The sequence below is a fragment of the Antechinus flavipes genome, chromosome X, assembly GCF_016432865.1.
Source record: "Antechinus flavipes isolate AdamAnt ecotype Samford, QLD, Australia chromosome X, AdamAnt_v2, whole genome shotgun sequence".
NCBI classification, from domain to species: Eukaryota; Metazoa; Chordata; class Mammalia; order Dasyuromorphia; family Dasyuridae; genus Antechinus; species Antechinus flavipes.
Genome location: NC_067404.1, coordinates 59,123,380 through 59,149,289, shown reverse-complemented (window position 1 = coordinate 59,149,289; position 25,910 = coordinate 59,123,380). Strand labels below are relative to the sequence as shown.

The 25,910-nt window shown below is 37.4% G+C and overlaps 1 protein-coding gene across 5 annotated transcripts in view; it reads left to right on the top strand.

Moving 5' to 3' along the window:
• The window catches only part of LOC127542403 (fibronectin type-III domain-containing protein 3A-like), a 77,747-nt gene that overhangs the window by 8,745 nt on the left and 43,092 nt on the right, over positions 1-25,910 (top strand). For all 5 annotated transcript variants that reach the window (XM_051967959.1, XM_051967961.1, XM_051967960.1 and 2 more), the window contains exons 2-4: positions 18,293-18,420; positions 21,916-21,991; positions 23,663-23,739. In XM_051967959.1, coding sequence (XP_051823919.1) covers positions 18,328-18,420; positions 21,916-21,991; positions 23,663-23,739 — 246 coding nt within the window. In that variant the 5' untranslated portion in view covers positions 18,293-18,327. The remainder of the gene's footprint in view (positions 1-18,292; positions 18,421-21,915; positions 21,992-23,662; positions 23,740-25,910) is intronic.

Sequence of the window (25,910 nt, the reverse complement as noted above, 5' to 3'; positions counted from 1 at the left end):
ATACACATCAGTTATTTCTTGCTCTTCCTACATGACCTGTTTACCTTTTCCAGTCATCTCTCCGATGACATTTCAGTCCTGGGTGTGTAACCAGTTACAGTCTACTTGTACCTACCTACCATATAATCTCTCCAAAGCCTTTGGGGGTAACCTCGAATACTAATTGGGGGGTCTTCCCCCTTCCATGACTCTGCAATATAGCAGCATCAGAATAATAATGTTCATCAAAAAGATGGGTCTTTGTTTCAAGATGAAGCTTGGGGTCATTAGAAGTACTGCACAGTTTCCTAAAGGCAATCCAGCTCATTCTTTTCTTCCTGTTTAATTCTGGACCCAGCTCCTTTTCCACACACAGTGTCTTTTCAAGATATATGTACTGATGACCCAGTTTTATGGCTTGTCCATAGAACTGTGTTAGTCTAGACAATAAGCATTCTATAGTCATAGGGTTTTTTTTCCCTGTGATAAATAGGCCAAAGTGTTGGATTTTTGCTTAGGAGGAACTAAATCCATTTTTCAATAAGAGAAAAGCTTCCCCAATTTTTTCTAGCTATCCTAATTAGTATGCAGTGAAAATTGTCTTGCATTGGACCTGGGCTCAGATACAAACTGGTTGCCTTTTGGAACAAGGCCTGGAACGAGAGTGTCCTTGAGTTCAGGGTTGGGGGTGGAGGTACCATTCTTTGTCATTTAACTTCTTTATATTGATGTTTCTTGACTTTGAGCATCTGTTGATCTACTTATCGGAAACATTGATCATTTTTTCACCACTTTCCTCATAGCCTACTTCTCATCCGTTCCTTGTATCTTTGGGAAAATGCTACGATTAAAAATTTGTCGTTGTATGTAATATCTATTGGCTTTTTGATATAAATGTAGATACTTCTGAAATATATCGAACATAAAGAAAAAAATAATGTTAGATACACTTGATGATTTTAGTAGCTTTAACTAGATTTTTAAAATTGAAACTCCTTAAAGAAATTATAAATGTAATATGTATATATGTAATATGCATATATGTAATATATAATATATGCTGTTAACTCAATTCCTGCTACACTTCAGTCTATTATAATGAATAATTGTTCTATCAAATTAAAATTTTTATCAGTATTATATTTATAAAGTGGGCAACATGGTTTAATCAAAGAATAATGAAGTTTTATATTTTTAGTGACTGAAACAAAAATAATGTAAGATCACATCTTATCAAAGTTTTACTTAATTAGCATTGATAGTTACTATAAATTCAAAGGAGTCACAGAACATATCAATCTGCTTTCAACTTGGAAATTTGCCAGAAGGCTTAAATCTCCAAACACTTGACCATAGTATATTCCAGAAATGACTTTTGTGATATTTCAGGATTGACTTTTTAATGCACCTGTATGTAACTTCATATTTCCATTTAAAAAAAATAAATAAAAGATCTGAGTAAGTGGTTGTCATGGAGAATTTCAAGTCTGATGAATACTATTTTTGGAATGGAGTAGGGAACATGAGCTACACAGTGAACTCTGCATTCTGAATTGAAGCACACACTTGGCTGTTGGAAATGAAAAAAGGTAATTTAAAATGCTGAAATTATGGGGAGTCAAAATGTAGAATTTGGATCCTGTAAAACTTTGGGGGAGAGAGAATTCAGGTTGGCTGTTAGGAACTTTAATCAGGTTGAATTCTTTTAAAAGGAAGTTCCATTTTTAAAGAAAGATTGCTACTGATACCTAGAATACTAAATTGAACAATACTCTTTGAAATGAAAAGATTTGTCACAAGGTAAAATGTGGTTAGTTTTAAAATAGTACTTCCATTGTTTTGAACGTTTTTCCAAATTATTTTTAGTATCCCGATCTGATGTAGTGTATCTGTTTTTATTTTTTTCTAAGGTAGCCTAGAGCAGTGATGATGATCTAACCAATAAGGGAATAGAGGAGTTTCAACTTTTTAAAAATCCATAAAGTAGCATGCTTCCTTTCCTTCCTTTTTCTACATCAGAATTAGCGTTTAAATGCATGTAAGTCCAGTGGCTAAGCTGTCTGTTTTCTTTGTGTGGTATGTACTAGGACACAAAAATTACTTTTTATTGCTATGTGTATTTAAACCTCTCTTTGTTGCAAATTTCTAAACAGTTTGGAAAGCATGAAGGCATTTTCCTTTTACTTAGGCAGAAGTCCGAATTGTAAATCTTGCAGAGATGCCTGAATATCTGTTTTAGTTTGGGTTTTTTTCCTTCCACCTCCCTGCTTCTAAAGTGGCTGCCAGAATTTTCTGCCTAATTCTTTGTTTTAGTGTAAGGTTAATATACACAGAACTTCCCTAGATGAATTCTTAAGGGTTTTTTTTTCCTTTTGAGAAAATGCCTCTCAGCATTTTGTGATAATTTCTTTAAGGACTGCTTCATATTGAAGCATCACAGCTATAGTATAAAGTAGAGAGAATAATGACAGAGTTGTGGGGAGGAAAAAAAGCAGCAGACTGGTAGCTTCTAGAGGAATTTATTAGGAGATTTCAAGAGAATGGAAAGCAAAATTAAAAAGCCGCATTGAGAAAGGTACTTTAGTAGAGAGAATAGTTAATTGACCTACCTAATGAGATGGAAAATAGATTATGTTGGGGGAGGGGCGCTTCTTGAAACAGCCTGAGAGATTCTCTACACTGAAAAAAAGCCTTGGCAACCAAGCCTTTGTCAAACTGTCCCTCATTATGTAGTTATTTATCTTACTATATGTGGGGAATGAAAGCATCAGTTAAAACAAATGTTAAACCATCAAGTCTGAGAAATAAAATAACCTACTATATGGGCTTTTTATTTGGATCCCCACTTTACGACTAACATGTCATCAATGAAGATGGCTCTAAAGCTTATTGGTTCCTATATTTGGGCCACATTTCTGATCTGATATCAGTATTTTTGCTTCACATCATGAAGATATACTTATCCTTGTGGTCAGGTTATCCACGCATTTGCTCACCCTTAAATTGATTATCTTTTTAAGCCCTGACCATCAATGCTTTGTTCCCTCCTCCAAATATAATACATAATTTCTGAATAAAAAGAAGGACAGATGCTACCCCAAAGGTAAATATTCTCAAATCCTCAAGTGTCTATTTTACCACATACTAAAGCTAGAACATTGATTTTGAAAAGCAAAACAAGGCTTCAGGCATCTTTTTACTGGATTTCTACCCTTAAGTAACTTTCACAAGTGCTTAGAGATGAACTCTTACTAGATCTGCACAGTGTTACTAGGTCATTCAGGTTTGGAGTTTAAAACCTTTGCCCCCCCCCCCCCTTTCTTGATCTCTGTCTCCGGCTATGCTTCTCGGAAGAGGAAGGAGCAGATCATCCTCAGTTTAAGTCAGGCGAGTTTTCTTAAGTGATGCCTGGCAATTATTTGGGCAATAAGTGTTACCATTACCGATTTTTCTAGCCAGATTTCTCTGAAGCTTGAGACTTTTGAAACTGATTAAGTAAGTTTAATTGTCATACCAAGTTAAACCAATTCATTAAACTGATTATAGATTTCACTTAGCTAAATTCCATAGTTCCTCTGTTGAGGTTCATTCTGACACTTCGTTACCCCATTTAGGGTTTTCTTAGCAAAGATACTGGAGTTGTCAACCATTTCCTTCTCTAGCCCCTTTTCCAAATTAGGAAACTGAGGCAAACAGGCTTAAATGACTTGCCCAGGGTCACATAGCCAGTAAGGGTCTGAGACCAGATTTGAACTTGGCTCTTCTGACTCCAGGCCTGACACTCTATCCACTGCACCACCAGAAATCAAGGTGGTGGGTGAGATGACATCATCCCCTGGTTGTATCATGGGGCCATCTATGTTTACTGTATTCCTCCAAACCCATCGTAATGGGGAAAGTTTATAATAGTGTGGTTTGCTCCATCAACAAGGGGATTTTGTTTTCTGATTCTAAACAGCTAATTACTAAGTAAATATAAAGTGACAATATTTCTCAACTTTCTCAGTATGTTGGGGTGGTACAGACAGTGATGTATAGACAGTATCTGTTCTACTTTGCCTAGATTGCTCTTCTCTTAGCCTGTTAATCTCTCATTCCTTGCAGTATCTTCAGTGGACAGAGAAGCAGTCTCTCTTTCATTGTGCGTCCTTCCCTGATTATTTGTACTTTTCTCAAAGATTTGAATGTTCCAAAATACATCTTTCTGGCCTTGAAAATGATAATGCAACCTGCAAGTTCCAGTTATCTTGACTTTATAGTAATTTGCTAATTCAGTTTAACTTTCTAGATACATTTCTTCAATTCTTTCCTTTTTTCTCACTAATATTTTGTTTTTCCAAATACATATAAAGATAGTTTTCAACATTGATTTTTGTATTGCAATTTTTTTCTTCCTCCTTCCTTTCCCATCTCCCTCCCCAAGAAAGCAAGCAATTTGATATGGATTATACATGTACAATCCTTTTAAATATATTTCTATTCAGTTCCATCATTAAAGCAAGTTAGTATTCTACTACACCCCGCCTTTTCTGTCTCTCCTAATTAGTGCAAAGAGAGCGAGTATAGTTTTCTTTAACTTGTGGCAGTGTCTGCAATCAGAAGTGTTTGTTGTAGGAAACATGTGAGACAGCTGATTTCAACTGAGCCTGAAAACAACGACCTCTCAACTGTATTAAATCTAAGAAATTGGATTGAGATTCTTGATGTGACTGGTTTCTTTGTAATGTGAATTATAGGGACTTCCACTGAAATGAATTTATTCATTGTAAAGAGTATGATTTTGATAATACTGGGAGTTTTATCCTCAACAGAAATGATCTATTCACGGATTGTTTTAAGTTTGTTGTACCTCTGACACCTTGAGGATCTTACAATAAGCAAAATGTCATCTTAGAATACTTAATAGTGCTCCACTCCAGTACAAGAAAAATGGTTCCTAAGGAAAATGGCAGCCCCTCAAGTTATTCTGCAGTTGAATTATCAATGTCTCCGTAACTGTTGTCAGATGATAACCAATGGAACTGAGTTTTCCTGAATCCAACTCTTGAAAGATGTTAAAAACTAGTTTGTTTGTTTTTACCATGTCTCCAAATTATTAATGCACAGCCTCAGTGATTCTCCAGGGGGATCTCAGTCCACTTTTCCAGTCTTCTGAATTGTGACTAAAGGAGACTTCTATTGGAATATTTGATCCCATTCCTGAACAACTTAAGAACCAGGAAATCCCTGCAGAGTCTTGATCAGCCCTATAGAAAATTCAGGGACATGCAAGTGAAAAAGTGAGTGGGGTGAAGGGCTATAAGCAACAGAAATCCTCCCTGAAGTGAAAACAAGTCTGCAGTTAATCCCTACATCTCCTGGTGAGTCTCTTGGGAATTGAAGTTTCTCAAGTTCCACAAAATCAGGACTCAACATTTTTGTGTCATGGACCCACCTTTATGAAACTCTGATGAAGTCTTTGGACCTCTTCCCAAAATAATGTCTTAAAATGTACAAAAGAAAACATGTAGGGCTGAAAAGGACACCAGTTAAATTAAGATGTTTAAAAAAAAAAAAAAGGCCAAATTCACAGAACCCAAGTTAAGAATCCCTCCTCTAAAGGTTGGAGGGAATGCATTTCGGAGGAGTAGTCTCTACCTCTCCACAAAAGGGGGACAATGAGTTGTATAATTATCTAAGCCTTTAAAGCAACCTTCTTTGGTTACCCCAACTTACCTAAGGACCCTTTCTGGCTAAAATCATTCCTTCTTTCTCCCTTATCCTTCCCTCTGACAATCCTTCAGTAAGGTATATCTTTATTGCCATGCCATCTTATTTCAGCTCATAAACTCTGGTGCTATATTATCAATGAAAAGTGGGTATTTGTTTGTAGAATGCATGTGAAAGGGATCTTCATGGGGCCAAGAAAATTCTGGCTCCGAGCTCAAGTACTTACAAAGCAGCTGGCTAAAAAAAATATTACTGACAATGCAGTGTATTTTCACCAGATGGTGTTTTCAGATGTTACAACTCAGCTGTCCCTTCTGTTAAACCAAGCTCACTTGTAACTTTTTAGAAAATAAAGTTACTTATAGATGAGTTCATTAGAATTCTTAACTTCAAATGATCTTTGGTAAGTTTGACTCTTCTAAGGTCTACATTAAGTACATTGAAAAAAAAATACAACAAAACTCGGTTTTGCTGCTGTGAGCCACTTTGCATTTTAAAATGCTTTTGAGTGGTGGCCCAGCCTTGTAGGCTATTTAAAAGGAAAAAAAAAACAGACCAGCAAGCTCCAGCCTTATTGAGCTTTTGAGGAGTAGTCAGAACGGTGTGAAGAGCCATGTGTCAGTGACTTTTGCCGTAGGTGGGGAAAAATTTCTTCAAAGAGCTGTAGCTCTTGTCACTAGTGAATAGGTGCTGTTTGGCAGCTACATTGGCAGAAAGAGACCTGTAATTGCTCACATTTATCAAGTGCTTTAAAATTTCCAAAGCACTTGGCTTATGACAATCCTGAGGTAAATCATATAAATATGATCCTCACTTTACAGATAGAAGAACTGAAAAGTGAGGCAATGTGATTCGCTTAGGGTCACGAAGGACTCTGACTCCAGCATTCTGTCTGCTAGAACATAAACACTGACAAAGTGCTAGAGAGCTTTCCCCCCTGAGTGTGCTAGGGAGGTAGGATAGTACAATGGAAAGAACACAGATTCTGGAGTCAGAAGACCTGGCTTCAAATTCTTTGTCTGATGGAAGCTGCCTATGGCAGCCTGAGCAAGTCACCTCGCTCTGTAAGGCCTCAGTTTCCTTTTCAGTAAAATGAGGGAGTGAAAATAGAGGGCCCAGGAGGGCCCTTCTAGCTAGCACTAGATCTGTCATCCTGTGGAATTCCCAGTGATTTTGCTGGTTTGCCATATCATTAGGCCAAAGAAATCTTTAGCATCGTCTTAGAACAACTATATTCATGTGCTTTCCCTCCTTCCCCCATAGATTTTTCATGAAAGTCTAATAAAAAGAGGCAGAGTTTTTCCTCGATTTCTTTCAGCCTCAGAGCACATCAACATGTGCTCATTTACATGCCTGGATGTAATAGGCTTGTCAGAGATGATCATCATTATGGAATTTGGTCACTAAAAAAAACAGAAAAGTGTGTTTAGGCATATTTACTTTGCCCTAAAGTCACCAATCCCTGAACAACTTTCGAATAGGTTCACATTCATGCCAACAACCTTAAACATATAGCCTATTTTCTGTAATCTCCATTTGAAATGAAAAAAAAAAAACATTTTTTGCCTTACTGCTTATCCATGAGTGTCTCATTTCAAAAGGAAATGTCTTTCTAGAATTTGAAACCAAAAAAAACAAAGAGTATTGATATCAAAATTGGGTTTGGGACATTTGATTGTTACTCTTCAAATTTATAAGTGTGTTTTTACCATGGAAATCTAAAAAGTATAGTATAGTAATACCTGAGATCAATTTATCATGGTTTCAGAGTGAACCACCATAATGAAATTTGAAATCATTTCTCTATTTAAATTTTTAAGGTCTTTCTAGTGAGTAAGCAAAGTTCAGTCTAGAAATAATAGTTTTCTTAAACCAAAGATTCAAGAAATTAAGGAGGACTTCAGTGTATCTTTAACTCCTGCATGCAGCAGTTTTAGAGATTCTTATATATGAAGAATTTCAGGTTTGTGAGGTTATGGAATGAAGCTTATTGTAATTAAAATTTTTCTTTTAAATTTAATTGTCCATTTAATAAGCAGTTACTATATGTTAAATTAATAAGACATGTTCCCTATTCTCAAGAAATTTTAAATCTGATATTTTGCTTATTACCTGTTCTCATTCTAGCTTACGGAACATTCATACTATATTTAACAATAATGAAGTCGGGGAATTTTTTGCCAGAAATGTTTAGAATTCTGAATGTTATCAGCCTATGTATCAATCAAGGAAGCAACACCAATCTACTAAGCACTGCCAATCAATGATCATTATTAATCACATATTGTGTGCCCAGGCACTGTTCTAGGTGCTGGAAAATGAAGTACAAAGAATTAAATAATTCTTATTCAAAAGGAACTTAGATTTTAATCAGGGAGACAAGTACATAAATAAGTAATGATAGCTAGAGTTTGCTAATGCTTCAAAGTTTGCAGAGCATTGTCTCTGGTCTCATTTGATCTTCAAAACAACACTGGCAGGTAGGTGCTATTATAATCCCCATCTCACAGATGAAGAATCTGAGTCAGAAAGGTTAAAGTGACCTGCCCTGGGATTTGGTAAGTGTCCAAGGTAGGATATGATTTTATGTCTTCCGATTCCATGTGCAATTTCCCCCCTGTGATGGCTCAGTTATAAAGAATAACTATACAGAGAAAAGGGAGGGAGGCTATAAAGTAGATAAGGACAATGCCAACAGTGGGAGGAGGGTGTCAGTAATAGCTTCATGTAGAAGTTGAAGTGCTTCTTTAATAATAATAGCTAAGATGTTGCATAGGGCTTTAAGAATTGCAAAGCATATCTCATTTGATCCTCACGATAAGCTATAAGGTAGGTGCTATTATTAACTCCATTTTACAGATGAAACAATTGAGACTGAAAAAAGTTAAGTGACTTGATGTCACATAACTAGCCAATGTCTAAAGCAGGATCTGCACTCAGGTCTTCTGAATCCAAGTACCAAATTTTATTCACTGCCATCCGTGAGACAGAGGTGAGAAGGACAGTCATTCCAAGTAGGAGAAATGACAAGTTGGCTGATCTATAGAGTGCTTGGAAGGGAATGATGTTTAGTAAGACTGGAATGGTAAGGCGGGACCAGCTTGTGAAGAGTGTTAAATGTCCAAGAGAGGAGTTTCTATTTGATCGTAGAGGTACTAAGGACCAATTCCAAGGCTATTTCATTAGATCAGTGAGGAACTAGTGGCTGTGGCAATGCAAGAAGCAGCCATGTAAAAGATGGCATCCAGATAGAAATGATAAGATTTGGCACCTAACTGAATGGGGCAGGAGGTGATTGAGGAATCTGATAGTGAAGTTATAAATCTGACTGACTAGAAGAATGGTAGTAAAGGGATATGTTTGAGGGGAAAGAGAATTCTGTTGTGGACATATTTAAGATGCCTATGAGACATAATGGTTTTAAATGTCCAATAAGCAATTGATGACGAGAGACTAAGGCTCAAAAGAAATCCTCGGGTTCGATGTACTGATTTGGGAGTTATTTGCCTAGATGACAATTAAACCTATAGTAGCTGAAGAAGTCACCAAAAGAAAGAAATGAGAAGGGGGAATGTGGATGATGATACAGAAAAGAGGCGTGAGTAGTAGACACCCACTAAAGAGAATCAATAGAGGAGAGAGGAATCAGGAAGAAAAAGGCAGCTAGTCAGCAGTGGCAGATGATGGAGACAAGTCAGGAAGGATGAAGACAGGAAAAGGGCCATCACACTTGGCAATTAGATCATTCAGAGTTTTGAAGACAGCTGTTTCAGTTGAGTGATGAGGTAGGAAGCTAGATTTCTCTTTGAAAACCAATACTTGAGAGAATATAAATATACCTCCCTCAAAGACCTTATTGTATGATTATTATGAAAATACTATTTAAGCACATTTTGTAGGCATGGTCTTCTTAAAATTTCTGCTATAAAATACAGTAAGCTCTGGTAGGTTTCAGAATGTGTAGGAGTAGAATAGGGTATTTAGGATTTATCATTAATGTTCCTTTTAAAACTACTAAAATGTAGTGATTACTTAGTTAAGTTGTTTTTTCCTAAGACAACTTAGTTTAGTAGACTGTCAAGTCAAGAAACATTCATTAAGCACCTAGTACATGCCAGGCACTGTGCTATGGGCTGGGGATAGAAAGAATGGCAAAAGCAGTCCCTGCCCTCAAAGAGCACATGGTCTTTGGGGGTTATAACATGCAAATAACTGTGTACAAACAAGGTAAACATACGGATACACGAGATAATCCTAGAGTGAAGGTGCCAGCATTAAGGAAAATGGGGAAAGGCTTCTTACAAAGGATAGAATTTTAGCTGAGTCTTAAAGGAAGCCACATGGCAGAGTGAAAGATGGAGAGAAATCCAAGCTTCGAGTCCAGGTAATGAAAAGACACAGTGTCCCTGGATCACAGTACGTGGAAAGGAGTAAGGTAGAAAAAGAGAAAGCAGCCAATTAGTAACTCTAAAAGCTAAAAAGAGGATTTTATATTTGATTCTGGGAGTGATAGGGAGCCACTGGAGTTTAAATGATGGGAGGTGATGTGGTCAGACCTTCACTTTAGGAAGATCACTTTGATAGCAAAGTGGAGGATAGATTGGAATAGGGAGAGACTTGTGGCAGGGATATCAGTCAGAAAGTTGGTATGGTGGCCCAACATGAGGTGATGAGGGGCTGGACCAAGGTGGTAGCTTGATCAGAGGAGAGAAGGCATATACAAGAGATATTATGAAAGAGAAATTGTAGAACTTGATGACAGATCAGATATGAGAGAGTGAGAAGTCATAGATGACAGACATGCTGGTTGGGTGATTGGGAGGATGATGGTGCCCTTCACCATAATAATAAACAACTATCATTTACCATTTATATAGTATTTCAAAATTTTCAGAGCACTTTACAAATATTCTCATCTGATCTTCACAACAATCCTGGAAAGCAGGCCCTATTATTACCCCCATTTTACCAATGGGGGACCAAAAATGGTTTAAATGACTTGCCTCTAGCAAATGTCTGGATTTAACCAAATCTGCTTGACTCCAGTTCTGGTGCTGAAGCCACTGCTCCATCTACCTCTTTCAGTAAAAGGAAAATTAGGAAGAAGGGAAGATTTGGGGGAAGGGGGTTTGGAAGAGAATGAGTTCAATTTTAGATATGTTGAGTTTAAGATGCCTATGGGGCATCCAGTTGGAAATGTGAGGCTGAAGATCAAGACAGAGGTTAGGGCTGAGTATAATCTGCCTAGGAATGAGAGGTAAATCCTTGGGAAATGTTGTACAGAGGGAGAAGGGAAGAGGACCCGGCAAGAAAACCTTATGGAAAAGCCACAGTTAGCAGGAGGGACTTGGCTAAGGATCCAACAAGGGAGACTAAGGAAAAGGGGTCAGACAGTGCTAGGCTTTGAGTCAGGAGACTCGGGTTTAAATTAGGGCTTGGACTAGAAGAGCCTTCCAGCTCTCAATCTTCCACTCCTCTGTTTGCTACCCGATACTCATTACAACCCGCCTGCCCTCCTTTTAAGCAAGAATGTGCTCTTCTTCAAGAGCCACTGGTATGTGGAGTTCTAAAGGGGTTAGGAAGATGACAAAGAAAAATGGCTGGATTCCTGTCTGGGGCTGCCTGGTGTGGAGGGAAGGAGCAGCTGGGCCTGGCCTTAGAAGAGATGAGAGCTTTACTCCTGACTCAGACACTGACTCTCTGTGCACGAGGAACGAGGCATTTCGCTTCTCAGAGCTTCGGTTTCTTCATCTGTAAAATGAGGCTAATGTTTGTACCATCTGCTTCATAGGATTATTGGAAGAAAAGGAGTTTCAGGTTTTCAAAGTGTTAAATAAATGTGAATTGTCATATGGAGCAGAAAGGGAGTATGTTCCTTGGAGATATGTTTACGGGACAGCTTCAAGGCAGAGGCATTCTAGGCACTTTTCAAGATGGTCTTATTCCTGAACCAGTATGCCAAGAGTACCAGCATCCTCTTATACCATTTCTTAGTGATGGAGCTAGCCTTACTTACTGTTGGAGCTAGCCTTGCCTAGGCTGTGCGCTATTGGTGTGCTCTTCTAACGGCAAATTGATTCCTTGAAAACATGACATTGGGTGACATGATTTGAGGACAGCTTCACAGGAATAGTATCAAAAAAGCATAATGGGCCAAATGAGATTACAACAGGGGCGTGCTGGGTAACATTTGGCTTGGTTTTTTATTGTTAATAGCATTGTAAAACAATGCTCAGTGTGTACCTGTAATGTTTTGGGTAGCCCTTATTTATTTACCAATTAGACAATTTATCAATCGTGATCAGCATGAATTGCCTCAAGACCTCTTGCTGCTTTTAAACAAAATCACACTTGCTACCTAGTAGCGCCAAGTCCACAGCCACATAGGACCTTAAATACGATGCCATCTCACCAGATTTTAGCAGGTTAAAGCAACCAAAAAAAAAAGCCAGAGTCATGTATGGAGCAAAATGAGAAAGTATTGATAATGTTTAATAGATGGGGAATGTGAAACAGTACAAATGGAAAATATGAAAACCCCTCCATAAGAAATGGCTAGCATCTGTTCAGTGATAATCCAGCATAAAGTGCATGTCAAATCATTTCCTGATTTTTTTTGTAGACTAACAGTTGTGGAATCTTTAGTTATACGAGAATTATGTAGCCTTGCCAAAAAAAGAAAGAAAGAAAGAAAATAACACATTCATGTGAGCTGTCATACATAGAAAATAAAATCTCGTTTTGGGACAGATTGAAAATAACTTTAAAAAACATGCTTAGCCTTTTAAGGATTATGCAAATGACTTAATGTTATAATTAACAGATGATACTTATTACTTTTGGAGATCCTCAGTGCAAGGTAAAGATAGCCTTCTCATTCTGATTTTTTCAAAATGTTTAGATCTACTTCTAGGTTCCAAGTAATTTCTTGTTTCAGAAAACTCTCAAAAGTATTCATTTCTCCTATGTTGGTGGTTCATATTTCTACCTTCTCAAAAAATGAGATTAGCTCTGCAACTCTGGGCCAACATTTTCTTGTGTAATGTTATGTGAATAATTTGGCTGACACTTTCCATCCCAGAAATGTTGTACTATATTAAGGAGTTTCTATATGTGGCTCATGAATCACTTATGGAATTCCTAGAGCGAGTAATCTGAATCTTGGCAACTAGAAGTATGTAAGTGTGACATGTAAAGTTGGGCTTTTATTTCAGTTTTTAGCTCTAGAATCAGATGGAGCTGAGCCTGTGACAGGGCTTTCTCGGGATTTAACTTGGAATTTCAATCTCCTGATGCATTTATGCGTGTGTATGTGTATGTACATAGATATATGCATATATATATTTCCAAGTTAAGAATCTCTGTATCAGCATTTTATCAGGTGATCAGTTATTGTACCCTTACATATTTAAGAAATCCAGAAATATGTTCGATTAGATTTCAGTACAGGCAACCCTTTAATATGTCAGTGGATTTTACTTATATTGGCCCTTTTCCCATTGTACAGATCACGATCCATCCATACTTTTTTTATCTGTGGTCTGACCAAAGATGAATAAGACCAAGTCTGCACTTTTTACATAATTTTACATATAGACATCGCTATAAAAATAACCATGATAAAAGAGAGTGAGTGTAGTAACTACCATAAAAGAGTTGTGAAGGAAGAACTCTTGGATTTCATAATTTTGTTGTTTTAGAGCTAGAAGAGATCCCAGAGGTCAATGAGTCCAACTCCCCCATTTCACAGATGAAGTGATGAGGGCCAAAGGAGAACAAGAAAGCGGAAACGTGGAGGAAGCTGGACTTGGGCGGACCTGGAGATCAGAGTATCTCAGCGCTGAGAGCCCATTGGCAGTTGTAGAATCTGCCCGATAATTTGCTTGTCCTCTGCAGCATCTTGATAACTCGATGATGTTTCCTCTGTCACTGGCCACCATGATGACTTCCCAGTCCCCCCAAAATATAATTTTCTCTCACGTTGGGGAAACACTAACTCTCGGCTCTCTAGGAATTCATGCTGCTAGGGCTCAACTGCACTACCCTATTCTGCCTATAGGTGCTGCCTACACGAAGTAATTCACGAGTGAGGATTTGGGTTAAGTAAAACAAATGAGCTGTCGTCTTTGTCTATCTACACCAAAAATTCTTTATGTCCAGGTTTCTTAGGGGCACCTTTTAAGGTACTGCTGTGAGCATAGCTACGAGCCTTCACGAAAGGCATGTATGTGTGAATAGCACTTGTTTTACGTGCAATAAAAATAACGATCTTGAACTTCACATAATTTACAAGAGCAATAGAGAAAACCTAAAGTTATCAGAGATGAAAAAGTATGTAAGATGTTTTCATGATTAGAACTGTAGGTGCCGTGACACTGATACCCAAGCCCAATACATATGAATGCCTTCGACTAAACATAGTTAAAATTCCAGGAGGGGTTTCCCCCCCTCTATAATACACTGAATTTTTGCCTTAAAACACTTCAGTAAGACCAAAGTTTAGGTTCCTGAACTGAGGTGTGGTATGTCACATTCCTGGAAGAGAAGATTTTTAAGGCCTAGCTATAAGTCACTAAAAATAGGGGGTTTAGACTCATCACTTCCAGCATCATTTAATTTTAGCATTGCGACTGGCAGCACTATAGTACAGGTATTTTTAGTAGGGATAATTATATGTCATCTGATATGAATATATTTTATATGCTGTGGTAATTCAGAGAATGGTAAATTGGATGACATGGTCTGACATTGAAATGCAAATAAGTTACCGAGGTAATCAAGAATGATTAAATAATTTATGCAGTTTTGTCTGTTAACAAACAGCAAATAAATAATAACTAATATTTTATATGAGGTACATGGTTTTCTGACTTAGTGTGCAGTTTGGGCAAGTACAGTGTTTACCTTTTATATGAAAACTTGACTGACAGGATATTAACTCTAACTTTTATCTATATATTCTTAGGGAATGTTTTTAGAGAGATTCAGTCAGTCAACAAGCAGCTAAGGACCCACTTATATGCCAGATCCTGGGGATTCAAATGCAAAAGTCACTGAATAATATAAGAATGATATAGCAATGTTGGTGATAGTATTTTTAAGCTAGTATCCACAGTCTAATGTGATAAAGCTACTATCACGAGGCATGTATATAAGTTGATCTTTGCCTGTGGTGAGTAAAAAAAAACACGGTAGCAGGCTTAGATGTTTTAGTTGCTCCTCTCCTAGGCTATAAATTGTTTTTAATGACCATTTTCCCTGAATGCTGTGGAGATCAAGAGAGGTGGTATAGTGAGCAACTGAGAGGGTCAGAAGGAATTTCAGCTCTAACATTCTGTGAGTCAATGAGTAGAATGTGTTAAGACAGTAAACTAGATAGGTCGCTTACATCTGCAGAGCTAGGCCTTTATACCATTTGTCGAGTGCCGCAAAGACCATTCATTGTCTCTTTGGACCTGTTTTGCAGCTGAGCCTAAGAAGGAAAGACCCTGTTAAATAAGCTTGGATGCTTTGAGTAGGAAGCTGCAATGTGTAATGAACTACTGTCTAACACTTGGACTAAGACCAGTAGCCATTTAGCTGTTTTGTAGCTGGGGAGCTGGCAGAGCCTGGGCTGGAAGAAACACAGATGATAAAGCAAGGCTGCATACAGTATGCACCTGGCCAGATGGCCGTGGGTACTATGGTAGGGAGGAGAGCCCACGTTTGTGACTGTTAGTCTCATGCTTTTACAGATCATGTATCACAGTTGATGGCAGTAAACATAATGTAACCGCTGAGATTGATGGCACTGCCGAAAATCTCATCTGTATGCAAAATGATAGGATTTTGGACCTGATCTCCACAACTATATTAAGTCTTTTAATTGTAATGTATTTTAGCTTCTATTGTCAATAAGCTTAATATCCAAATTCAACTGGGTCCCAGATCGTTGTGGTTATTACAATAGCCGCCTTAGCCATTTGAAATCTTCATTTTGTATGGCGTCGGCAGCTTTGGGCATGGAGCGGTTGCCAGGAGACACCCCGAGGTACATTATTGCATCATAGTTATAACAAAGCTCTAAGCCCTTTATGGGTTATACTAGACAGCAAATCTCTGATCCGCTAAACAGTGCTTGACAATGAATGCGACAAATGGAAAGTTCATGCTGTCATCAACTTATTTAAACGGTAAAGAGGGAAGATTTTTAGGTGTTGACGGGGAAAGGCAACAGTTACGCGCAATATTTTTGCTGTTATATTCTGTCATAGGATTCTGCTTGGTAAGGAATCGATGTCATCCTGCTGTAGTGTAAGCAATAACATATTTATTTGTGGCTTCTCTTCTCTTAGCTGTCTAAGAGTATACATGCTGAATTTCCAGATAGTTTTCAGTTGTGTCTTAAGTAATTTGGAGAACCGAGAGAGAAATGTTGGTTGGTCTAAGTTGGTACTTTTTTCAGGAACGAGGGTGGTAGTTTTTTATATGGTGTACCTAACGTGGGACAATTGCATTTTTCTGGCGTGAACGGGGAAAGATTTAATGTTTCTCACATTAATGAGGATTGTTCTGTATTTGCATGGCTCATTATATTTTCCATTTGACTTATTTCATTATGTTTTTATACCAATCCTGTGGTGAGCAAAACATATTTTATTTTCCCCATTGGGTAGCTGAGGACATTTCTAGTACCCTGATTTAAATTCTAGTTTCGTGGATTTAATGAATAGCCTTAGACTTAGAAATCTGGCTTCTTCTGGCAGTGCCACTGTTAAACACTTACCAAAATCAGTAGGTTCTTCACACACTATAGAAGTTCACATTGATCTTACCCTGTGGATTCATAAATGTACTGTTCCTACCTCTATCTGTCTTATTTAACTTTAGTTTGCTGTTCAACCATTCGTCACTCAGAAATGGAGCCATGCTTGCTCCATCTTCTTCTCCCAAGTATATGAGAAGAACCAAAATCTGTGATCCCAATTTCAGTACTGCCTTTCATTTAGGGAGTGTGGGATCATCACTAGTTTGTTGGATTTGGGGTGAGGAAAGCTGAGATGATATATTTCGTCATTGAGTGGGCAAGTCACAGATCCTCTCTAAGACAGTAAAATAGAGGGAACCTGGCAACCTCTCGCTCTTGACTCTTGCTCTTCTTAACCCCATGTACCCAATCAGTCCAAATCTACTCATTTCTTTCTCCAAATTATCCCTCATACATTTCTCTTCCTCTTCATTTACATAGCTGCTACTTACCTTAGTTCAAGCCCTCATCTACTCTCTTACCTTGCCCATTGCAGTAGCCTTTTGGTTGGGGTTTCTGCCTTAAGTTTTGACCCATTTCACTTTATCCTGTACTCAGTTACTAAAGTGATTTTTCTAACACGCAAGTTTGACATTTTTACCTCCCTGTGCAACAAGACTCCAGTAGCTCTCTGTTACCTCTAGCATCACCTATAAAGTCTTCTGCTTGAGGAGCAGCTAGTTGGTGTAGTGGAGAGAGCACCATTCCTGAAGTCAAGAGGACCCAAGTTCAAACCTGGCCTCAGTCACTTAATACTTCCTGGCTGTATGACCCTGGACAAGTCACTTAACCCCAATTACCTCAGCCAAAAAAAAAAAAAAAGTCCTATTCTTGACATTTAAAGATCTTTGCAACTTGGCCCTTTCCTACCTTTCCAGTCTTATTATACTTTACTTACCCCTTCACATTTTACATTCCAGTTGTACCAGCCTATTCTGTCTCCTTGCCTTTGCAATCATTGTCCCCCATGCTTGGAATGTAGTCCTCCTCTTTACTCCTCTAGAATCTCTGATTTCTTTCAAGACACAGTTTAAGTGTGATCTTCTTAATGAAATTTTCCTGATTTCTAATGTTTCCAGGCCCCTCCTCCCCCAAAATAATCTTGTATCCCTTTTGTATGTATTGTGTATATATGCATGTGTACATGTTGAATGTACTAGAATGTAAGCTTTTTGGAAATGAGAATGTTTCATTTCTGTCTTTTTATCTCTAGCACTTAGCACAGTGCCTCTTCATACACAGAACGTGCTTTAATGTTTGAGTAATTGGCCGCCAATGATGACATTTGTACCTAGCTCACAGATTACAAGCCTCAAATTTTATACTGTCTTTCAGTTGCGTCCAATTCTTTGTGACCCTCTCGGGCATTTCCTTGGCAAAAATACTGGAATAGTTTGCCATTTCCTTCTCCAGCTCATTTTACAAATGAGGAAACTGAGGCAAACAGGATGAAGTGACTTGCTCTGAGTCACACAGCTAGGAAGTGTCTGAGGCTGGATTTGAACTCGGGAAGATAAGTCTTCATTTCAGGTCCAGAACTCTATCCACTATGCCACCTACCTTCCCATATGTGTGTATGTACATACTGATATACATATGTATGTATAAATGTATGTGTATACTTATTGTAACGTGTGACCTTTTAAAACCCTCTATAAAGTGTTGTTATTACTTATACAAGCAATTTTCGTAAAACTTGTATGAAAACCAAATTGCTTCAAGATGACTACTCCTTTCTAGAGTACTTTGAAAAGTGATTTGTTGATAAAGAAATATGAACTTCATTTCATTAACGTAAAACTTCATTTCTTCTTACAGGCTAATCCATGTAATAAACAGTCCCTTTATATATTATGGCTGAACAGGTTCCTGCTTTAGAACCTACACCCGTAATGAATGACATGCCTCTTCCACCTCATATGGTAAATGGGGATAGCATGCAACAGGTGAGAGAATAGGTATTGTTTTTTAATTAAAATAACCACTTGGTTATTTTGAAGCCTAGTATAACTGTTACTCTATATGGAGACACATGAAATCAAAACCCTTTCTTTGGCACTGTGTGTCCCAACAATTAGCTCATGTCTTTGGTGTTTCTTAAGTCATCATTTCTTTATCATTGTTGCTTATTAGTCACACTAATTTTCAAAGACCTCTCTTTGGTTCCATCTACTCATGTTTTAACCTTGTCAAAATATATAAAAAGCTTTGGTGGCCCTAAATGTCAAAAATAGTGATTCAAAAATATACATAGGAAATGTGTGTATGTATATGTGATATTTACATATATGTGTATTTGTTTTTAACATTTTACTGACACTAATAAGGGTCTAATATTCAACATATAGGAAATTAATATGCCGAAAGCTATTACTTATTGGATAAGTGGTCAGAAAATAGGAACAAACTTCACAAAAGAAGAATCCCAAACTATTAACCATATGAAAAACTGCTTCAGATCACAAATAAATATAAATTAAAACAACTCTCGAAATCTCACCTCACGCTCGGCAAACGAGCAAAGATTATTAAATGTGCAAATGATCAGTGTTGCAGAGTCTGTGAAAAGACAGACACATTCTTGGTGGAACTCTGAATTGATCCAGCCATTCTAGAAAGCAGTTTGGAATTATGCAATAAAAAAAAGTGATTGGAATGCCCATACCTTTTGACCCAGAGATGCCACCACTAAGCTTCATATAAGGAAGTCAATGACAGAAAAAAAGGCTTCATCTCTACCCCAGTATTTGTAGGATTATATTTTTGATGTAGCAAAGAACTAAAAAACAAAGCCTGTCAATTAGGGAATGGCTAGATGATCGGTGGTTCGTGGATATCATGGAATATCACTATGCCATAAAAGACATCAGTTAAATAAGAAGATTTTAAAACCGTATTATTTGTAATAAGGTGACCAAAAGCCTTTAGAGAAAGAGATGTGCTTGAGCGATGTTTTCTATGTTATCTAAATGGTTTTTGACTCAGCATGGACTATTCATAGATTTAAAGCTGAAAGGGGCCTCATAAATCACATGATTCAGTCCTTTCACTTCATAAATAAGTAAACTCTAAGTTCAAAACATTCTCCACTATTTTATAATTCCTCTTCTATAGCACTGGCTGAATATCATAGTATTTCAAACAGCTGACAAACTAGATAATTTTACTGAAAATAAAATTTATACTCATAAAACAAAGATATGCAGTAAGAGAACCATTTACCAGGGAAGTTTTTTGTTACCTAAATAATAGGTTCATTCATGGAACAGTAGCGCAGTCTTCTGAAGGCTAAATGTTTATTTAAAACAGTACTTTGTGTCAAGTTGACTTCTAAACCAACTTTTGCTTGCCTAGAAAAAAATTTCCTTATTTAAAAGATAACGGGATAACTTCCTCTCTTATCCCAATGTCCTTTATCCCCCAAATAGTAATAAAATCAACTATGTTGATTGATAAGATGAGTAGGCTAAAGATCAAACTCCCAGAATTTGTAGGTGAAAGGAACATCGGAAATCAAGGAATCCTAGTCTTTTTATTTTATCGATGAGAAAGCTGGAGCCCAGAGGAGTGAAGTGTCCTTGCCAATGAGGTACCTAAGAGCAGAACCCACAATTGATAATCCTCAGTTCCTTCCATTGTACTTGATTAGTCCTTTTGAGTTTTATTCATAGGTGAAGCAGTCTGACTTGGTGTGAAAAATCGATCCTTCCAGGCTGGACGATTACTTCTGTCATCATCTGAGATTAAAGTGTTATCAGAATTGATGATATCATAGACTTCCATGATCAGATCAAAAATGATCATCTTCATTCTTGAAATTTTAAGTCACCTTAACTTTCTTCTGATATCATGGATATAAAAATGATAGTAAACATTTCTTTAGCACTTTAAGGTTTACAAAGTGTATTTTGTATGTTATCTCATTAGATCCCTGCAACACAACCCTTCTGGAAGGTAAGTGCTCTTTTCCTCATTTTACAGACGACAAACTGAGATTCAGAGAGATTAACTGACTCGCCTGGAGTCATGAAGCTTGGAAGTATGTGATATGGGATTTGAACCCAGGTCTTCAGTTTACATTCAAGACTCTGTCTGCTATGCCACCAAAGTACCTGTGTAGAAACATAGCTGACTTTCTTCTTCAGACAATTTCATAGTTATTAAATTGAAAGTTTTTATGTTTAAAGTGCCATTTTCAACTACAGTGATTTTAGCAACTGGTACTTTCCAATTGTAATAATTTTACAAAACCAAAATACCTTAGACTTTACTTTTGTTGGTTTGATTAACTGATGATTGTAGTGACCCACCATGAAGCTCATCAGAAGTCTCAAACATGCCTCCAGTGCTGCCCGAACCAGATGCAAATGTTGTTGGGAAATATTTAACAAAACAAAACAAAACAAAAAAAAAAAAACACAATAAAAATAACATTTAACAAAATAAATAAAAACACAGTAATACTACATTTAAAACAAAGTCAGTATCAGCCTGCAGGATTCCTCATACACAAATGAATGGCCCCTATTTCTATTTGAGTTTGAAACCATTCAAGTAAAATCCAACTTCATACATAGATTGAAAGGCCCTTACTTCTTATCTACAATGAAATGAAATCTACTCACAGCAGAAAGATTGGGGGGGGGGGCCTACTAGGACAAGATATTGGATACATTTCCAGCTCAAATTTTCTGTATTGAATGCTTTTGTTGAACTGATTTTTCATTGGCACAAGGGAAGTTGCCATTGGAATGAGAATGAAATGAGTGAGAAGGGACTCTGTTGTTACAGACAAAAGGCACCAATAAAATGTGTTTTAACAACTGAAACTTCAGTGAAATCTAGAAAGGGTCCATTCAAGATTTTAATTTTGATATCAGCTCATTAAGGAGAAGGCAATAGAAAAAATGACTGTTAAAATCATCATCCAACTGCATTTTCTTTGGTCACCAGCTGTACCAATTTACATATGGAGGGTGCTGATAAGTGTCCATTTTGTTAGTCATTCGTCACAGCTGCTGACCCAGTACAGGAAATATACAAGGTGACGGTATAGTCTTCAGTATACTGGTCATTAAGTATTCTGGGGGCTCTGTAGCCCAAAATGGATTGACATTTGGCCTTTACATCTTTCAGCACTTGTTTTTTGATGAGAAATTCTTATGCGTGTATCCTGAATTATTATGATTCCAGGTTTGAGCTGGAGAGGTACAGTCAACAAGGGTGGGATGAGGAAGGGGGAGAAACTGTATGTATTGAAAGGAATTGATCTATTTAATTTCTTCTTCAGGCTAATTTGACTTGCCTGACTTCTTCCCTAGAGATCTGGATTGCTTCCAGTGGACCTCCTCGACATTCCTGAGAACCTCAAAAAAATAAAGATCAACTCTTTTCCAGTCATTAAGGACAATGCATTTAACTATGTAGCTCTTTTTTTGTAGGTTATATTGGTACAGGTCAATCCTGGAGAAACCTTCACCATCAGAACTGAGGATGGACACGTTCAGTGTATTCAAGGTAAATGAAGTGGGGTATTTGAATGAAACCAAATGTAGTGAATCTAATAGCTCAAAAAGATTTTAGAAACATTTATGTTTTCAGTAACTGTTCTCAGACCTGTTGAATCAATATGGGGTTAACATATATACCTTAGTTAGAGGTTTATTAGCAGTAGCAGAATATCCAGGGTTTATGGCCCTGATAGATTAAGGTACTTAAGGTCAGTTAGTCAGCAAGTGTTTTTTACTTAGCCCCCATGTGCCAAGCACTTAAGACAGTTGAAATAAACGAATTCAGAAGTCATTATTTCCAAGGTCAAATTCAAATGTTTTTCCTCTGCTACCCCTCCATAAGTAATCATCCATCTTTGTTTGAAGACCTCCATGATGGGGATCTCACTCCTTCCACAAGCAGTCCATTCTCCACATTGAAACAACTCTCATTGTTAGGAAGTGGTCTCTCCATAACCTCTGCTTATTGCTTATTCCTGTCCTTTGGTGGCAATCGGATCAAATCTACTCTCTCTTCTAAAGGAGAGTATTTCCTTTTCATTTCAGATATTTGAAGACAGCCTCATATTCATGTTCTTCCCCACCCCTCAGGGTAACCTCTTCATTTCCCTCAAGTGATCCCCATATAGAAGGAATTGGAGGTCTTTCTTGATCCCACACCCTTTTCTTTTGAAAATCTTTCAGCTTATTGGTGCCCTCCACTGAACCCATCATTGTAGCTGGGGTGTGCTCAGAGCAGGACATTGGAACTCTTTCCTTCGTATCCCCAGATGCTTGGCCTCTCTTAATGGAACCTAAGATCACATTTGCTTTCTTGGATACCATGTCACTACAGTGACTCCACTAAAAACCTCATATAGTGTTCCTATGTGTATATAAGTTTTTGATTTTGATTATAAGTACTCTAGGTAATTTTAAAAAATGGTTATGGATATGTTACCATTTTAGCATTTCCAAACAAAGATAGAGTTCATATTCTTATACTTAACCACTAGTTTACGCACTATTTTTGTTGAAGATGAGGCTAATGGTATGTTTAAGTCTCCGTGTTTTGTAACATTTTCAGTCATTTTCTCCTAGATGTTATAGGAATATGTGTATTTTTCATCATTGAAAATTGGATCTTTTATTATTCAAAGAGCTTTATAGTTTACAAAATGCTCTCTTCCCACCAACCCTGTGTGTAGACAATACAAGTATTACCATCCCTGTTGTAAAGGTGAGAGTGAGACTTAAAGAACTTTAAGTGACTTGTCCATGCTCAAATGGCTAATTAAAGAAATAGGTCCCGATTCTGGACTCCCAACCAAGTGTTCTGACTTCCAAGCACAGTGTTCTTTCCATTTCACTACCACTCATAAAGGAAGGCTAAGTACAGTTGAATTCTGGCACTTGTTCCATGACTAGCATTGGATCTTTTATTTATTAATATGCTATTTATAAATAATTACATATTAAGTTATAAAGAGGACTCTGGTGCTAGCAATGAAATGACCTAGAATTTAAAGTCCTTTAAGATTTTGGAACTAAACAGCACCCTATTTTCTGTTAGCACAATCCTGGCCTTTAGTTAGGGAATATATTTGTAGTTTAATTAGAAAAAATAATGTGTAAGGATGTTATAATGATATGATCCTGTGTTGAGTTGATATTGACAGTTTTAATCATCCTGTTTTAGGACCAGCTCATGTCCCAATGATGTCACTAAATGGCTCTATGCCACCCATATTTGTTCCTCCTGGTTATATGTCTCAGGTATGTCATAAGATTTTATTTGGTACTTTGTGTCAAGAAATTAGGGTTGATTATTCATTCATTCGAAAAATACTGATTGCTAAGACACTGTGGTAGGCCTTTGTGGAGTATACAGTAATGAAAATCAGACCTTGCCCCCAAGGGGAATTTATCATCTCAATTTAATTTTTTAAAAGACCAATTATGTAAAATATTTAATATTCTTTCTACTCTAGTCTATATTCTAATATTCTATTCTATTCTATTAAATAGCTAACCATGGGAGAAAAAAAAGGAAAGATAATCTCAATATGCCCTTGAGGGTAGTGGTCCAAGCTCTCTAATACTCGATATGCTAATATTTTTATTATGCTTAAAGATCACGTTTTGTTTTTTTCCCATCTGCCCAGTGAAAGGTTTCCTATCTGAAGTCAGATTTTATTTTATACTTGGAGTCTTCATTTAAAGTAGGGATGGGGACCATCTGATCCCAGGGCCATGTAAGGCCTGTGAAAGAGTTTGCTAAGGCAACTGCAGATGGTGATGAGCTGAAAGCTCAAAACAACCACCTCCTACTGCTTGAGTTCTCTAAGTTGATAATTTTGTATGGCCCGAGAATGATATTAGAAATATCCAAATGGCCCTTGGAAGAAAAAAGCTTCCCCATCCTTGATTTAAGGTATTACTGGATACATGGTCTTATCGCTCTATGATGATAACTATTTTTTCATATATTAAATGCCTTTTCCAAGTTTTAACATTAGCCAGAGAGAGGAAGATGTCTAAAGAGATTGGGGAGATTCCCAGGAAAGCACAAGCAGGTGGAAGAATAGGGTTCATAGTGGCTGCCTCAGTGAGCAATGGGGCTTAGATTGCCACTAAGACTGTTGGAGGCAGACATTTATGCGATCTTCCAGGAAGAAGAAATCCAAGTAAAGTGAGAAATCCGAGTTCAGATTAAAAACCTCTCAAATTGGAGACAAATGTTTCCACAAGTTTGCTCCTTGCAGTAAGCTTTGCAGAGCAGTCAGAAGCTGCATGTGTCTTAAAGGAAGGCCTGTGCTTCTTATTTGTAGAGAGAATATTCCTGCGGAAAGTCTTGTTAGAAGTGAGGAGGGGAGAGTGTGCCAATGTGTGCTGTGTGAGCCAGTGGGGCCAGGGGAAGGGGGGGGGGGAGTCCTCCAAGAATTTAGCCTGGCCTTTGCATTCAGAAATCAGGGCAGTACTGTTGAACTCTGAGCCATGTCACCATATGGCTGGAGGAAATTAGTTTCTTGAAACATCTAGAACAAACAGGTTGAAAGTTTTTTTTCAAATGTGTATAGAAATTTTGTGTGTGTGTGTATGTGTATGTGCACGTGCGATGGCACAAAAGTATATTAATAAATATGAAGTGTCTGGAAGATCTCTAACCATTTTCACATAAAATGGTCAGAGACATTTCTTTTTACTAAACTTTCTCTGGGATCGTCACTTTATCGTTGTCACAAAAAATGTGAGACTTCATTTTGGTGTAACTACAGTTTCCACATCTGTAATTGCTGTTTAGTTGAACAGGAAATGCTGTGAATCTTGTTTTACTTTACTAAAGACAGACTAAATATGCTTGTAGCAGAGGATCTTACAGCAACTTGGAAAACCGAACAAATGGTATTTCTATATGTGACTGTTGGAAATTTATTTATAAATCACGATATAGTCATATTCATAGCTTAATAATAAAAGAACATTTCCCTGAGGGTAGTATGCTTCGTTTCTAGTTAATCAGAAAAGCCTAATTTGATGAGGCTGAGAAAAAATACTGTAAAATGGTCACAGTAGTAGGGCTAGATCTGCAGCCCAGGAAACAGACAGGTAAGGAAAGTCCTTTTACCAAGGCAAATGAGTACCTTAGTACTCCTTCTATGCCACTTAGAATCTTACAGTAAGAGATGCCTAAAGCTGAGGCATTAAATACAGGCCCTAGTGTGAGCCCAAAGTCAGTTAGAATCGATTAAAATGTCATTGGGAAGGATTTAACACAGTAAAATATCTAATAAGACATAGACTACATTAGTTGCTATGCAGACACACAAGAATCCTTATATCCAGATTTCCTTTTTTTCCCCTACCTCCCCTCCCATCTCTTTCTTTCCTTCTCCCTCTCTCCCCCTTCCCCAATCCCAGCAGCCTTGGCCTAGATCACTATGAGG